The following is a 15,454-nucleotide window of genomic DNA, read 5'->3' as shown; positions in this document are numbered from 1 at the left end:
GCTTTCTCTAGTTATCTGGAAAACCACTTCTACAGCAATAAGAAATATATCAATTAAAAATATATTGACTATAAAGCCCTGGTTATCTAAAGGACCGCCTTCTTCCATATGAGCCTGCCCCGTCCTCTAAGATCAGGCCAGGAGGCCCTTCTGAAGGTCTCTCCTAGAGAGATCCGCCTGGCTCCAACATTTTTGGCTTTTCGGCGCCAGGCAAAGACCTTTCTGTTTAGCCAGCATTTTAATTAAACAGTATTCTCTAGCTGGTCACATGAGCAGCAGGACTTATTAATATTAATGTTTATTTATTTATTTATTTAATTTATACCCCGCCTATCTGGCCCACCGGACCACTCTAGGCGGCTTCCAAATATAAAATCAAATAATAAAACATAGACAAATACATAATAATCAAACAAGAACAGCAGTAAAATAAAAAGGAAAAGTAAGAAAAAATCAAGAGTTAATATTAATGTTAATATTAATGTTAATATTAATTAACATTAATTAATTAATATTAAATTAATATTAATATTAAATTAAATTAAATTAATATTAAAGTTAATATTAATGTTTTAAGAATTATTTTAATATAAGATATTTTATATTGTCTTTTTAATGTTTTTAAATTTTAATGTTGTATGCCGCCCAGAAGGCACTGGTAATGGTGCAGCTAAAAATACAGTGGTGCCCCGCATAGCGAGCTTAATCCGTTCCGGATTAACCTTCGCTATGGGGAAACATCGCTAAATGGAATGGGGAAACCCACTGGGCACAAAACTCACCGTTCAGCAATGTTCCTCCATAGCGGCAGCCATTTTCGTGCCCTTGGTAAGTGAGGGCAGGGCGCGAAAACGCTGCGCGTGGCCATTTTGGGTCACCCAGCGGCCATTTTGGAACCGCCAAACAGCTGATCCCCCGACGTTGCAATGCGAAGATCGGTAAGCGAAACGCTTACCAATCTTCGCAAAGCGAGTTTTGCCCACTGCGACCGTCGGTATGCCTTCGCATTAGCGATCCCAAAAAACGGATCGCTATGCGAATTCATCGTTATACGGTGCGCTCGTTAAGCGAGGCACCACTGCACTGTAAATAAATAAATAAATAAATAAATAAAATATGAACTGGCCAGAATTCCATTCTGGGATGCTGTTGGGCAGGCACCCAGGAATACAACCAGCACCTCATTAATGAGCACCAATTTGCCATAAAGGCCTATACAATTTTCCTTATGCAACCATAAATCAGCACCAGGATTCTTAGAAATGACCACTAAAAAAAATTAAGTTCATTACTACATAACCTAGATGTGTGTTTCACATGAGGGAATGCAATATATTATGTGAAGTCAATTTTAATGGCTGTAACAGACTGGTTAAAAATATTTTCCATAATACTGGAAAATGCTAGCAGCCTAAGCATCTCTCCGGGCACAGGATGCATACTAAACGTCAGGTGAAAAAATCTTAAGATCTGGGGTGGTTGACATGGGAGTAAGGACAACCTCAAGATTTTCTGACTCCAGGGCTTTGTTAAGATTTTTGTTTTTAAAAAAGCACTTTGCACTGGGCACAAACCAAAAATCTTAGAAATGCTTTCAATAACTTGTGTTACATTTTTGGAGTCTGGTTGTCATATTTTGGAACAGCTGTAAATTTTAAGCATTTTTTTGCCAGCAATCCCACATAGTGTGTTACAGTTATTGACAGATGAGGAGATAATAGCAAGGGATGTTGTGTCCACATCCACCTTCACTAGAAAGGGACACAGCTGTTACCAGAGGTAAAACTGGGCAAAGGGATTCATGGGAGCACTGCTTCTTCAATATCAAACTGGAACCAAAGCATTCCCAAAGAGCTTGACTTTTCACAAGGAGCACACCTCCATCTCACATACTGTAAGTGGTACTTCCAATCCCAGGTTGGACCTCCTAGCGACCACATCTTTGTCGACCTTAAGCCTCAGTTTATATACCCACATCCAGTCCCTCACTTTCCCCAGAAAAGCTCTCAGGACTTCCACAGCTGTTGCGGCATACATAATTTGGAAAACAGATAGAAGTGGATATCAAAACACTGATCTGCCATGCAATACTGTTCTAGTTTCCTCTTATTTTTCTCATGTATTTAAAACATATAGCCTAAAAATAAATAAGGCAGTTTTCAATATGGTAAAGGTCATAACCTACCAAGCTATCCAACAATCTCTGATATATACACATCACTGCTAAACTTTTGCTGGTCTCCCAGGGACACATGCAGCTAAACAGGATGTCTGTTTCTTCAGACAACATGCTTAACTCAAAACACTAAAAAAAAGTTTTCTGTGTTCAACACAAAAAACCCTTTAAATGTAGGTTGAATTCTCCTTCAATTCAAATGGAACTTGCCTTGTTTTTGCTCACAGTTGACTGCACAACCTAGAATAAGCTGAAGCATTCTTCCAAGTTCAGCAGCATCTGAATGCTCCCCAATCAGGTTGACATCAGGAAGGATGAAATCATTGATTTGCTGCCCCAAAATCTGTGAAAAGGCAAAAATACAATGATATCAACAAGCAGACATTGTATTTAGTAGATTGAGAGCCCTTTTCCAATGTTTGAGATGTTCTGCACTCTCAAGAGCAAAGTAGTAAAATAACAGGAAATGTATAATCCTCTAGATATTGTTTGGCTCTACCTCCCATCATTCCCAGTCAACACACTCTATGGTTGGGATGACAGGAGTTGCTGAGGAGGGTCACATGTTCAGCAGTAGACCTAAGTCCACCAAGCAACTGCAACTGAACAATAGGGTGTGGTGTTAATCCTAATAAGAAAACAGGGGTACACCCATCCCTTGCCTGCAGATTTTACTCTGCAATCCACTCTACCATGCAGCTGCAAGGATACCTGCTAATTTCTCTCTCACTTCTTCACTCATGAGAGCTCAGAAAATGATGTCTTCCCCACATTTGACATCCAAAGATGGAGTTTATATCTCAGATAAAGGCCTGGGGTGAAATTTATTTTATTTATTAAAATATGTTTACCCTGTCTTTTTCCTTTAAAATGACCCAATGTAGCTTATATCAAAAGACGACATTTAAAGCTAAAAGCAGTAAGTATACAAATATTACTTTTAATGATGTTTTATAACTGCTTGTAAGCAGCCCTGAGTAGACTCTGTCTAGAGGGGCGGACAGTACCACACTGAAAAACAGCAAACACCAAAACACATTAGAAGCAGTAGCACACAACAGTCCATTCAAAAAGCCCACTAAGTCAGGGAAAGCTTGCCTGATGGGAAAGTTTTTTGCTTGTAGAAGGACAGCAGAGATGGGGCCAGTCTGGCCTCCTGTGGGAGGGAGTTCCAGAGTCTGGGAGCAGTGACAGAGAATGCCTTCTCCCATGTCCTCACCAGATGTACGTATAAAGGTGGTGGGACCCAGAGAAGTGCCTCTCCTGATGATCTTAATCTCTGGGCAGGCTCATAAATGGAGACATAGTCCTTGAAATAGCTTGGACCCAAGCTGTTTAGGGCTTTATAGGTTAGAACCAACACTTTGAATTGTATCCAGAAGTGGATCAACAGCCAATGCAGCTGATGTAACACAGGGGTTATGTGAGCCCTATGACCAGCCCCAGTTAGTAATCTGGCTGCTGTGTTTTGGGCACACTGAAGCTTCTGAGCACTTTCCAAAAGCAGCCCCATGTACAGCGTGTTACAGTAATCCATCCAGGATGTAACAAACGCATGTGGCCAGATCAGACCTCTCCAGGAATGGGTGCAGTTGGTGCACTAGTTTTAATTGTGCAAATGCACTCCTGGGCGCTGCCGAAACCTGGTCATCCAGGCTCAGAGATTAATCCAGAAGCAGCACCTGTGTTTTCAGAGGGAATGTAACCTCTTCCAGCACAGGCCGCATCCTTATTCCTTGCCTTTTGACTGACCAGGAGCACCTCTGACTTGTCTGGATTAAGTTTCAGTTTACCCACCCTCATCCCGTCCACTATTCACACCAGACACTGATCTAGAGCCAAAACAGAAGCAAGTTGGCTTCTATTTGTACAGTTGATACTAATACTACTGCAGGTCCACAGCCAAATTATAACATTACTTCTGGTTAGTGTTTGGCGAAAACATAGTATAAGCAAAGTTTCTGAACTTAAATAGCAAAACTTTGACATTGAGTAAAACAGCATGCTATTGCTCAGTCAAAATGAAACTGATTTTATTCAGACATGTGCTTTGGTTCCCAGAAGCTCTAGACCAGTGATCCTCAACGTTGGGCCTCCAGTTGTTGTTGAACTACAACTCTCAAAAGCCTTCACCACCACCTCTGCTGGCCAGGATTTCTGGGAGTTGAAGTCCAAGAACATCTGGAGGCCCAAGGTTGGGGACCACTGCTCTAGACCAGTGGCTCCCAACCTTGAGGAACCCAGGTACTCTTGGACTGCAGTTCCCAGAAGCCTTCACCACCAGCAGTGCTGGCCAAGCTTTCTGAGAGCTGCAGTCCAAGAACACCTGTTTTATCCAAGACTGGGAGTCACCGCTTTAAACAGTTACTTCCATAATCTATTATACTGGCCATGCCAGCTGGTTTCTCAGAATTAAGTCTAAAATGTCTGAAGAACGAAATGTTTTCTTGATTTGAATCAAGATTGATATGGGTAGCTTCCCACTCCAAAACATAACCATTATACTAATGGCAGAGAAAAAAGGGTTTAGTAAGTCCCTTTGTTATAGTCTTCCACAGTGTATTTGCTGTATTCCCTATCGTCTTTGTGAAACCAGAGGAAATCTTAACCAGAAGAAATGTCCAGTGGAAGTAAACAGAATTGTATTTAGTTCTTTTTGTGTAGCCTGCATAATTAAGTCTGTCAAGAAAATCAATTCCGTAGGACTTACTACTTAATTCAAATGTCTTCTGGAGAGATAAGAGATATGATTTTGGCATCAAAGAGATATAGCCTTTTTATTTGAATTAAGGAGAGACTGTACACAAAATACATCTTGAGCTGTATTGTTTTAATAATTTTACATAATCTCCAAAGCAATTTGTCTATAAAACCATATATTTAATCTAAACAGACTGTCAAAAGTGTAAAGACTATCACTGAAACAGATCTAATAAAGAAATCATGTGATAAAGCATCTGTTATAGTTTAAAAAGAGAAAAGCTTGCCAGCAAAGCCCAACAAGAGTTTAAAAGCAATGGGGGAAAAACATGGTACAGGACAAAGATTCTTTTTTCTATATTATTCTTGACAAAATAAATTAGTTACATTAAACAAGCGCACTTTTATCCTTAATAATTCTTCATTCACAAGTTACACAAAGAGAATAATGAAATTTGTGACAGAAGTTAAATGAAATGCAAAAAGCCTTTACCTCATGATTGTAATCCAAAATTCCTTTTAAAATTTTCTTCAGATTGCTCACCTTTCAGAAGGGAAAGAAAAAAAATATTCAGAAAATGGGACAGAACGTCACACAGAAGCAAATTAATCAACTGGACTCTAGTAGTATTTATATTTGTAGCTAGAAGCAGAAGCTTTAAAAAAAATTTTTTGCCTAGAACAACCAATCATTAAGATCACAAAATTACGATTCTGTGATTGAATTATTTTCTGATTTCCAGATTTCCCCTTATATTTAAAGGGGACACAGAAAAAAATCAACAGACATGGGGACTACTTACACCAATGAATTTGTGGATTGGCTCTATACTCTCATGTGCCTCCCATATGTAAGGATGATTTCCTTCTGCAAGTTAGAATTTAAAATGCATTTTGTCTCACACTGTGAACTCTATGCAAAACAAGCAAGGTTTCTTATTCCTTACTTTGCCAGTACTATATTTGCCTGTCCATTTTGGCACAACTTCAGATACAGCCTTCAGTGAGAACATCCCATGAATTTAGCATTCTTTTTCTTAGGGCATGATATTTAATTGGACTTTTTAAAAGCAGTTACTATTATTTAAATAACAATGTTTCAAATATTTACACAAAACATGAAGTGTCTTTTGGCTGTAATTAAGTATCTTAGTTTTTTGTTCTCTGAGTTTCCCAAAAGGGAAAACAAGCTCTTCTTTGTGAGGGGGATAACAGGCAAGAATACAAGGTATGTATTAGTATTGTATTATTAATCTATTGGGGTAATAGGCAAATATGCAACACATTCCTCACTCACTACAGTGGTGCCTCGCACAACGGGCGCCTCGTAGAGCGATGAATTCACTCTATGAGGCCGTTTTTGCGATCGCAAATACGATCGCAAAACGATGCCCGTATAGGCGGTAATTCAGAGAGCGAAGGTCGGTAAGCTGCTCGCTTACCGACCTTCGCTTTGCGACCCGCCGATCAGCTGTCCAGCGGGTCCAAAATGGCCGCCGGAACAGCCGAAAGGGGCTGGGGCGCAGCATTTTCGCGCCCTTGGTAAGCAAGGGGAGCGCGCGAAAACGCTGCGGAAGCCCCGAAATGGCTGCGCGCAACCATTTCGGGGCTTCCGGCAGCGTTTTCACGTGCTCCCCTTGCTTACCAAGGGCGCGAAAACGCTGCGCCCTGGCCCCTTTTGGCTGTTCCGGCGGCCATTTTGGACCCGCCGGACAGCTGACGGCAGCCATTTTGGCACCCTCGTTGTGCGAGGGGAGGGCGCGAAAATGGCTGCCGGCCCCTGGGAAGCATCGCACTACGGTGAGTATTCTATGGCATTGGAACGTATTAAACGCTGTTTAATGCATTCCAATGCCTTTTTGTGTTCCGTAGTGCGATGTTTCCCACAGCGAAGGTTAATCCGGAACGGATTAACCTCGCTGTGCGGGGCACCACTGTACTTCAATTTTTTGTTTTGTATTTTGAGAATTAAAAAACAGGCACCGACTTCTCAATAGATCATTATAAATAGTTTCATACACAGCCTTGAGATCAGTTCTAGTGACAGAACCTGTTCTATGACTCTCAGGACAGATTCAAACGCTCTTGAGATGACCCACTGGCAGCATTACTTCCATGGTTCTTTGTGCAGCTAGCAGTACAGTATTTTAATTGTGTTGCAAATATCTTCACTTGATAGGAAAATCATGCAATTCTCCATCTCCAGTTCTTCAGGTGTGAGGGAGGAGAATGCTGATAAGTCATCTGCAGGCAGCAGAAGTCCTAGGATGTATCTGAATTATGTATTTGTATTTGGTGACAAACAGAAAAACATCCTTTCATTATCAGTGCCATTTCCTTCTCAAGCTGTTTTTACATTCACTATGTTTCACAAGGACAGAGCCATTTAATGCATGCCAACAAGAACCATCAAGGACTCAACAGATCAACTATGAATCACCACAAGGCCAGAGAAGAAGAAAAAAAGCAATTTTAATGTATTATGTTCTCTGTGACAATAATACCACCAAGAAACAATTAAGCAAACATTTCAGCAAGACCTTTAGAGGCTTTAAAATGAATAGACATGGAGTGAGTAATGAGCATAGGTATACAGCCTTTCCTTCCCTGCTTGATTTTAACCACCGAAGAGGAGCCTGGGACTCAAGGGCAAAGGTCCAGTTTTACCTCCACATCAGCAGGTTAGACTGAAAAAGACTCCAAAGAAAGCAACTTTGTTGTACTGCAAAAATGTACTGCAAATATAAAGAAGATTAATTCAGTCTTTTCAGCAATGTTGTAGAGTAAACATGTGGTCAACCACATGTTTACACTTGGAAGATAATGGAGGGATGTCAGAAAGGGATAAGCCTACACAATACAGCTGACTGGCAGAAAGTTACCACAGCCACTGCTTGCTCTGTCTTTCCATTGAGCAGCCGGCTTTCCTGCAGCACCTTTTAAATAGGCACAGGCTCATTTATTCTTTCTTGATGTCATCTACCCTGCCACATTCCCCACATCCAGTTGAAATGTGGCACCTCTTCCTCACTTACTAAAGTAAATTGCAACTAGAATAGGCCCATTTGAATCACTGGAATTTAGGGAGGAGTGTCTCACCATATCCCCACTGATTCAGTTGGTCTCCTCTCATTGCAACTTACCACATTAAGCGACAGGATTTCAACTAAAATGTATGTTTGGGCTTGGGGAAAGAGGTTCAAGAACTGTGGTTCAACTGAACCTTTACAGACAAATGGCAGTTTGAATAAGATCTGAAGGTTTGGAGAAAGGTATTCCTTCTTCCCCTACCTTCCCCAACCCCTTCAAAAAGGTGAAAGTACTTACATTTTTACAGAGGGCTTTATTTTTTTTGCAACAACTCCATTTGTCTCTAGATAAAGGGTCCCCAAACTTTTCAGTATGAGGGTCACATCATATATTTTACACATTTTCAAGGGCTGAAGGAGGGAAGATGGTCCTAAGCGATCCCCCCGCTGTGTTTACAAAGACAGTGGGAGTGGGGGAATGCTTGGGTCCCCCTTCCCTCCTCTTCCTATGCCCAGGCCAGATGTGGCCCACGGGCCATAGTTTGGAGACCCCTGCTCTAGATTACCAAATATTTCCTATTTTCATGCTTACTCACAAGCTAAGGTAACTCTAGCTTGAACAAGTTTAATCCGAGCCTGGTAATAACCAGGAATAACTCTCCAAGGAAGTTGTCTTATGTATCTGTCCCCTTATGGACAAAAAGGAAGATCATCAGGACCTTTAGAAGTGAAGAAGCAATATAATTCTGTTTTAGTCAATTTTCTGGAGAACGCAGCTTGTAAACAGATCCCAATTTAGTTTAAGAAATTAAACATTTTAAATAATAGCTTCTGTACAGTTCCACTAAACCCTCAAGAGTAACAAAAGCACATTGTAGGTGGGCTGAGTTGAAATATCACAAAAGAACAATTATTGTAAGAGAATCCATTAAGTATGAAATGGCAAAACATGGTGGAAAGTTTTTCAAAACATGGAAGTATTAAGAAATAATTACTGTGCATTTAATTTAGGCTGACATTAGTTACTTTTTTAATATATAACCCATCTCAACCATTCAAGAAATACACACAAAATTCCAATAGCTTGTGACCTGAAAGCAAATATTATGATAAGCAATTAAAATACCTTCAGTCGCCAATTGTCTCCTACTTCTGTTTTGATTCTGTTTAACCAGTTTTCATCAAAATATGTTGGATCTCTGGAAAAAAAAGTAGAATATTCGCTGACAATATTTTGCTAAACAAAGTCAACAGATTCTCACTTAAAAGTGAGAATGGACTTTCCACATTGTTTCTATTTGCCTGCATGGAATACATTGTGCACCATGTTCACCAGGGCCAAATGGAGCTTTTCAAAGTAAGTTTACAACTTTATCCAGAAGACTCCACTTAATTCCCTATAATTCTTGTATCATCCACTGCAGTGGTTTTCAAGGAACCCTAGAATACCTCAGGGAGTTTATTGCAAGGTCCCCAATTACAAGATCAATAATCATGAACCAGTTCCTTTGAACAAAAGAATTACAAAGCTCTTCTGCAACACATCACTGTAGGAAATGTTGGGTGTGTCCTCAAACACTTTCTTTTCCTTGGGAGCAACAGTGGGGTCCAGCAAACCTGGCAAAGACCTGAGTGTCTTCCAGAAACTAAAACTGTACATTAATACTCCTTTGAGGATAAGCCAAGTGTTGCTTAGTAGAAACGTTCATGCAGAAAGGATTTCCTGAAGCTATGAAGGTATGACAACCTGTGAGCTGTAAAACAAGGTATTTTTATACAATATGTAAGATATTTCAATTTTTTAATCTGTACACATTAAATCTGTCTCAGATTCAAAAATGCATTTGAAAGCAAGCTACTTAAGGATCTTTGAAACCCATACACATAGAGAACATATTTTCAGTTTCAAAGTCTCATCTCACTGTGTTAACTTAGTAACCATGGGCAAAATTAGAAAGCAGAACCTTATATTGAGCAAATGTACACTGTGCCATCTATCTGCAGATTTTAATTTTTTTGAAGCCTAAACTAATAGGTAGGATGTAAAATACCATGAAACAAATTCAGTTAACCATGGGTGCATTAGATTTGTACTTCTTGGAAAACAGTTTTCTCTAACCCCCACTCCCTACCCCCCATGGCAAAACATTTTAAAACTGGAGACTTTGTGTACTACATGGATGTAAGCATTACAAACTCTTAAGTTCCACTAGGTTATTAGAGGCTTGCAATCAGTTACATACTTCTTCAGCTTCTAGGCTTTATGTACATATCATCATCACTATCATCTTAGAGCTGCAGAGCTAGTAGGGATCCTATGAATCATTGATTCAAGCCCCTATGCACTCATGTGTCCCGCTGCGGCGCTGGTCCCACTCATCCTTCCAATCACGTCCGGAGCACCGGTCTCTTCCCGCTCAGCTGGCCACTCTAGGAAGAGGGTGGGAGGATGAGTTTCCCTGCACAGCTGCTATGGCCAGCTAAGTGGGAAGAGAGCAGCGCTCCAGGCATGATTGGAAGGATGAGTGAGTGCGACCAGCGCCGCAGCAGGACACATGAGTGGATGATCCAGCCCCAGGGGCTAGACCCACGTTGAGTCCAGCTGTGTGGGAAACACTGCATTGCAATGATAGACATCATTTTGATGCATCCATGTTATGAAACATTCACCTTAAAATTGCTGCCAATGCCTTTTATGGAAAACCACATTGAATGAAGCACATATAGGCATATAACAGTTTTACAAAAGGGAAATGTAAAATATTAAGTTAATGCTGTATTATGACATTAGTATCCAAACAACTCCAGGACTAGCAGGATTTGGTTGTTGTTTAGTCGTCAGGTCATATCCGACTCTTCGAGACTCCATGGACCAGAACAGGCCAGGCCCTCCTGTCTTCCACCTCCTCCCAGAGTTGGGTCAAATTCATGTTGGTAGCTTCAGTGACACTGTCCAACCATCTCGTCCTCTGCCGTCCCCTTCTCCTCCTGCCTTCACACTTTCCAAACACCAGGGTCTTTTCCAGGGAGTCTTCTCTTCTCATGAGATGGCCAAAGTATTGGAGCCTCAGTTTCAGGATCTGTCCTTCCAGTGAGCAACTAGCAGGATAGCATTCCTCATTTTGGAGCTTAGATGGCATAATCTTAGCAAATGTCCTGTGTGGAAAAAGGGAAGCTGTACTCACGGTTCTTAGGGAAGCTGTTTTCAGCCTCAGTAGTTTCTCTTGCTGGAATGTTCTAGGACTAGATATTCCCATCATGGCAGTTGTTTTGAAACTCCCATGGTAAGCATACTGCATGAAGCATCACCTTTCATGGCTGCCTTTTTGCTATGTCAAAACTGCAGTGATCCCAACTGTCCCAAAAGCTTGGTGGCTCCTAGGTAAGTAAATTTATTTTGGTGTAAGGGAACATTCACATCTTCTTTTCACCTTTACTTTCTTTATAAAGATCTAGCAATGTCTTTAAAAGCTATTATAAACATGTCCTTTTCCAGAGTCTTCTCTTCTCATGAGATGGCCAAAGTATTGGGGCCTCGGCTTCAGGATCTGTCCTTCTAGTGAGCACCCAGGGTTGATTTCCTTCAGAATGGATAAGTTTGTTCTCACTGCAGTCCAGGGGACTCTCAAGAGTCTCCTCCAGCATCACAATTCAAAAGCATCAGTTCTTCGGTCGTCAGCCTTCTTTATGATGCAGCTCTCACTTCCATACAACACTACTGGAAAAACCATAGCTTTGACTATGTGGATTTTTGTCGGCAAGGTGATGTCTTTACTTTTTAAGATGCTGTCCACTCATGCGTCCGGCACTGCTGCCGGCCTCACTCATCTTTCCAATCAGTCTCGGAGCCCCATTCTCTTCCTGCTCAGCTAGCCAATCCAGGCAAGGCGACTTGGCAGCCATGCAGGGAGACTCATCCTCCCTCCTCTTGCCGGGACAGGTGAGCTGATCAGGAAGAGAATGAGTGATTGGAAGGATGAGTGAGGCTGCTGGTGGTGCTGGACGTGTGAGTGGATGGTCTGGACCCAGGGAACGGACCCTCGTTAACTCCAGCTGTACAGGGATATTCATATTCATATACGAATACCCCTGTATCTACTCAAATCTACACTTTACAGTACAGCACAACATGGTAGGAGCTTTAAGGGATGAAAACCATTTTAGTAGTAAAAACATTCAAGCATAGTGCAATTTAAAATCTGTTATAATAAAGGAATATTAAAGTTAGTTATACTTGAAATCACAATTAAGTACATTATCTTTTGGTGACTACAAACTAAAACTCCTTTCTTTATACAGTATATGCTTTGGCTAAACTGAATCAAAATATCATTATCAAGAGGAATAAGGAGACTGAGGAAGAGCAGCATTAGGCAGCGGTGTCAAGAGCATTTCTACTGTCCCCTGCAAGTATCTTTCTAAAAATCAAGTATTGTCCTGATTTTCTTGGTAGACCGTGTCACAGCATAGCAAGCATCTATTTTCAAGACCAGAATAAAAAATGAAAAAAGGCCAGACCTTCCCACTGTCCTAGAAAAATCCACATCAGATTTTCCTTTCCTCCTTGCAGCCACTTTCTTCACCTAGTTTCCTGCTGTTGTTCCTTTCTTATCTTAAAAATGCCTATCTTCTTATCTAGGTTCCAGAAGTTAAAGCAAACCAAAATGCTTTGTTTTAAAAATTATGGCTAGTGTACAAAAGGGAAATTTTAAAAAATGAAAGGTGAATGAAGCTGGGAAATAGAAGAAAACAGGTATTTAAAATTGCATCTGTCTTTTGGCATTCAGTCTGTTAATCAATTTATAAAATCAACACTGTTCTTAGACACAGATCTGCTGGCAAGAGCTGGAATGAGAAAACACAGGAGTTTAGTGACTCAGAGGTACTGGAAAGGAAAGGGAGAGAAAAGGAAATACATTCTTGCAGATACTGTTTACAGCTAGAGAACATAGACTGCCTCTCAAAAATCTGGCAAACTGTAATGGCTGCTGGAATAAACTTCGCATCCTGAACACCATTGTTGCTCATGAAGATCAAAGGCACTCTTGCCTACTTGGCCTGCCAACTGCTGGCAAGCAGGCCTTTCTTAAGGTTGAAAGGAAAACATCAGAGGGGGCAAGAAATTACTTGTGCACAAAGGGACATTCACTTATTTTACACAGTACTGGATAGACCCCATTGTTAAGACTGAAAGGGTGACATGCACATCTGGGTCATTCTCTGCCTTTAAGAACCCATTCAACTAAATTCACTTGTAAAAATAAATTTAGAATACTCTTCTTCTTAAAATGAAAATGACTGATATTCCTTTGCAATTACAAAAAACAGTACATTTAAAGTTTTTTTTTTAAAAGCAACCCACTACCAATAACTATGCTAATGGCTTCTTTTAAAATCTTAGCCATCTTTAATTCAATTCAAAATTAATATTTAAAGTTTTGCAAACAGTTCAGCTAAGTGTGTAACTGCAGGCATCCTTCCTCTAAGCTTGGGAGCAAAGAAAGGTATTTTCATTTGTTTTATTCATCTCCCACCTTTCTACCAATAAAGTGCCTCAAGGTGATTCACAAAACATTTAAAAGATAAATGCATCTAAAAATTCAATAAATTACAACATTAAAATCATATCTATATATTAAAAACAGTGTAAAACATTTAAAAGAACATAAAAACACATTTTAAAAGTCATCCAGTCTGTAATGCACTGTTACAAGGGATGACAGTGGCCATACTGCTATTTGGCTAATACCCACCACCAAAATCCCTTTGAGTCCTGGTGGAGCCACAGCCCTAGTGACACCTTGCCATGTTTTGATAGTTCCCAGTACCAGCACCCTTCGTGGAATGACTTTCAGGGCAGGTGGTAAACAGAGCTTAGCCTGCTGGCGAACAAACATAAATAGGGCCTCTCAAATCATGGCAGTATTTTCCACATACCATCTAGAAGGCAGAAGAGGACTTCTATAAATTATTTTAAAGAAATAATTAAAAAAAAAGATTTGGGGTGGGGTGGGGGTGGGGGAAGAAGCTGCAAAAATGGCCCTGGAAGGTGACATGTACAGTGGACCCTTGACTTACAGACAGGTTGACTTACAGACTTTTTGAGTTACAGACTTCTCTGGCCGCAAAATTTAGGTTTGACTTGCAGACTGAGATTTGACTTACAGACCAGAAAAAAACCAAAATGGAACAAAAACGGCCTGTTACGGGATTAATCGGTTTTCAATGCACTGTAGGTCAATGGAGACTTGACTTACAGACTTTTTGACTTGAGAACCGCCTTCTAATACGGATTAAGTTCTCAAGTCAAGACCCCACTGTAACCTGCCCGTTGCCCACTCCTGCTTTAACATGAGCAGATAAGAGATTCAAAAAAATGGACAATTACCCAAGAATTCAAAAGATGGATGATCTACCTGAGAAATAACAGATAAGGGCCATGAAAGAGTTTTATGCATTCAGGTCTTTAAAAGAAAATTTAATCACAGGGTAAGTTAACAATGAACTCTTTGATGAGTCAAGGGATTGATACACTGTAATTGCTGCCAAATAAATTTGCAACAATGACACAGCCAGACCTTTGGTATGAAGATGCATTCAAAACTCCAATACTGTATCAACATACGAAGGGAAAAAAATAATTTTCTTGCATGAAACTAGAGTCCATTTCCTTGAGCAAGAACTCCTTGTCAAAGGTTTATTAGCATCTTGTATAATGTCTGCAACTGAAGCTGAAAGAATTAAAGAGGCTTAATTCTTCACACCATTAACCTGAGAGAATCAAGGCCTGAACTCAAATCTTTCCACCCCTGTCTTGACAGAGGTTTCTGGGCAGACAGAAGCCTAAGAAAAGTCTTGAAGGACAAAAATAGAAGAGTGACAAGCCAAAGTTGTCTTGGTTGCTATGGAGTTATCATGATGGCAGTGGCACAGTCCATTTGAAACATAGCCATCACTTTGATGACTTGAACAAAAGGAGGGTACAGGTAAAGAAAGTCTCCAAACCACCATGGAAGAATTCATCTCCCAGTGAGTCAGAACGAATGCTGGCTGTCCTGCAATGATGAGGACATGCTGCACTGCAATACAGAGCACAAACATATATCACTAGAAGGCCCCAGGGCCACCCTTGCAGAAAGGATCTTGAATAGGACAGCTCCCATTTATGCTGATCTTATTTGTACTGGCTGATTGGATTCTACAAGCATGAGAAGAGTTCCAGGCTTGTGAATCATTATGGGTAGAATGCAATGAAATATGCACCAATCCCAGAAATGGTAGTCTGAGGAGCAATGGATAAAATATACCACCCTGCTTATGTTGCACATGGTGAATATACTATCCATTGTCACCTAGACCACCTATCCTCAAAGAAGTCTCTCAAGGGCTCAGAAAGCTGTAATTACTGCATGCAGCTTCAAAGCATTAATATGCAGGTGTGTGCGCTTATCTGATCAACTTTCATGAATAGTGAGACTAACATACTCTAGAAGGTGAATTAATAGTGAAGCTGAACCATTACAAAAGTAAATGCGGCAACAATTCCAGT

At 40.5% G+C, this 15,454-nt stretch overlaps 1 protein-coding gene across 2 annotated transcripts in view; it reads right to left on the bottom strand.

The window, feature by feature from the left end:
* The window catches only part of HOOK3 (hook microtubule tethering protein 3), a 73,222-nt gene that overhangs the window by 41,891 nt on the left and 15,877 nt on the right, over nt 1-15,454 (bottom strand). The window contains exons 1-4 of one of the 2 annotated variants that reach the window (XM_072991955.2): nt 9,032-9,092; nt 5,680-5,744; nt 5,370-5,420; nt 2,387-2,519 (exon numbers count right to left, since the gene is read on the bottom strand). In XM_072991955.2, the coding sequence (XP_072848056.2) occupies nt 2,387-2,435 (49 nt within the window). In that variant the 5' untranslated portion in view covers nt 2,436-2,519; nt 5,370-5,420; nt 5,680-5,744; nt 9,032-9,092. Of the gene's footprint in view, nt 1-2,386; nt 2,520-5,369; nt 5,421-5,679; nt 5,745-9,031; nt 9,105-15,454 lie in introns of those variants that run through there. The other variant, XM_020801383.3, reaches the window with a different exon arrangement.

Source organism: Pogona vitticeps, chromosome 2, assembly GCF_051106095.1.
Source record: "Pogona vitticeps strain Pit_001003342236 chromosome 2, PviZW2.1, whole genome shotgun sequence".
Classification (NCBI taxonomy): domain Eukaryota; kingdom Metazoa; phylum Chordata; class Lepidosauria; order Squamata; family Agamidae; genus Pogona; species Pogona vitticeps.
This window is presented reverse-complemented; position numbering and strand designations above follow the sequence as displayed.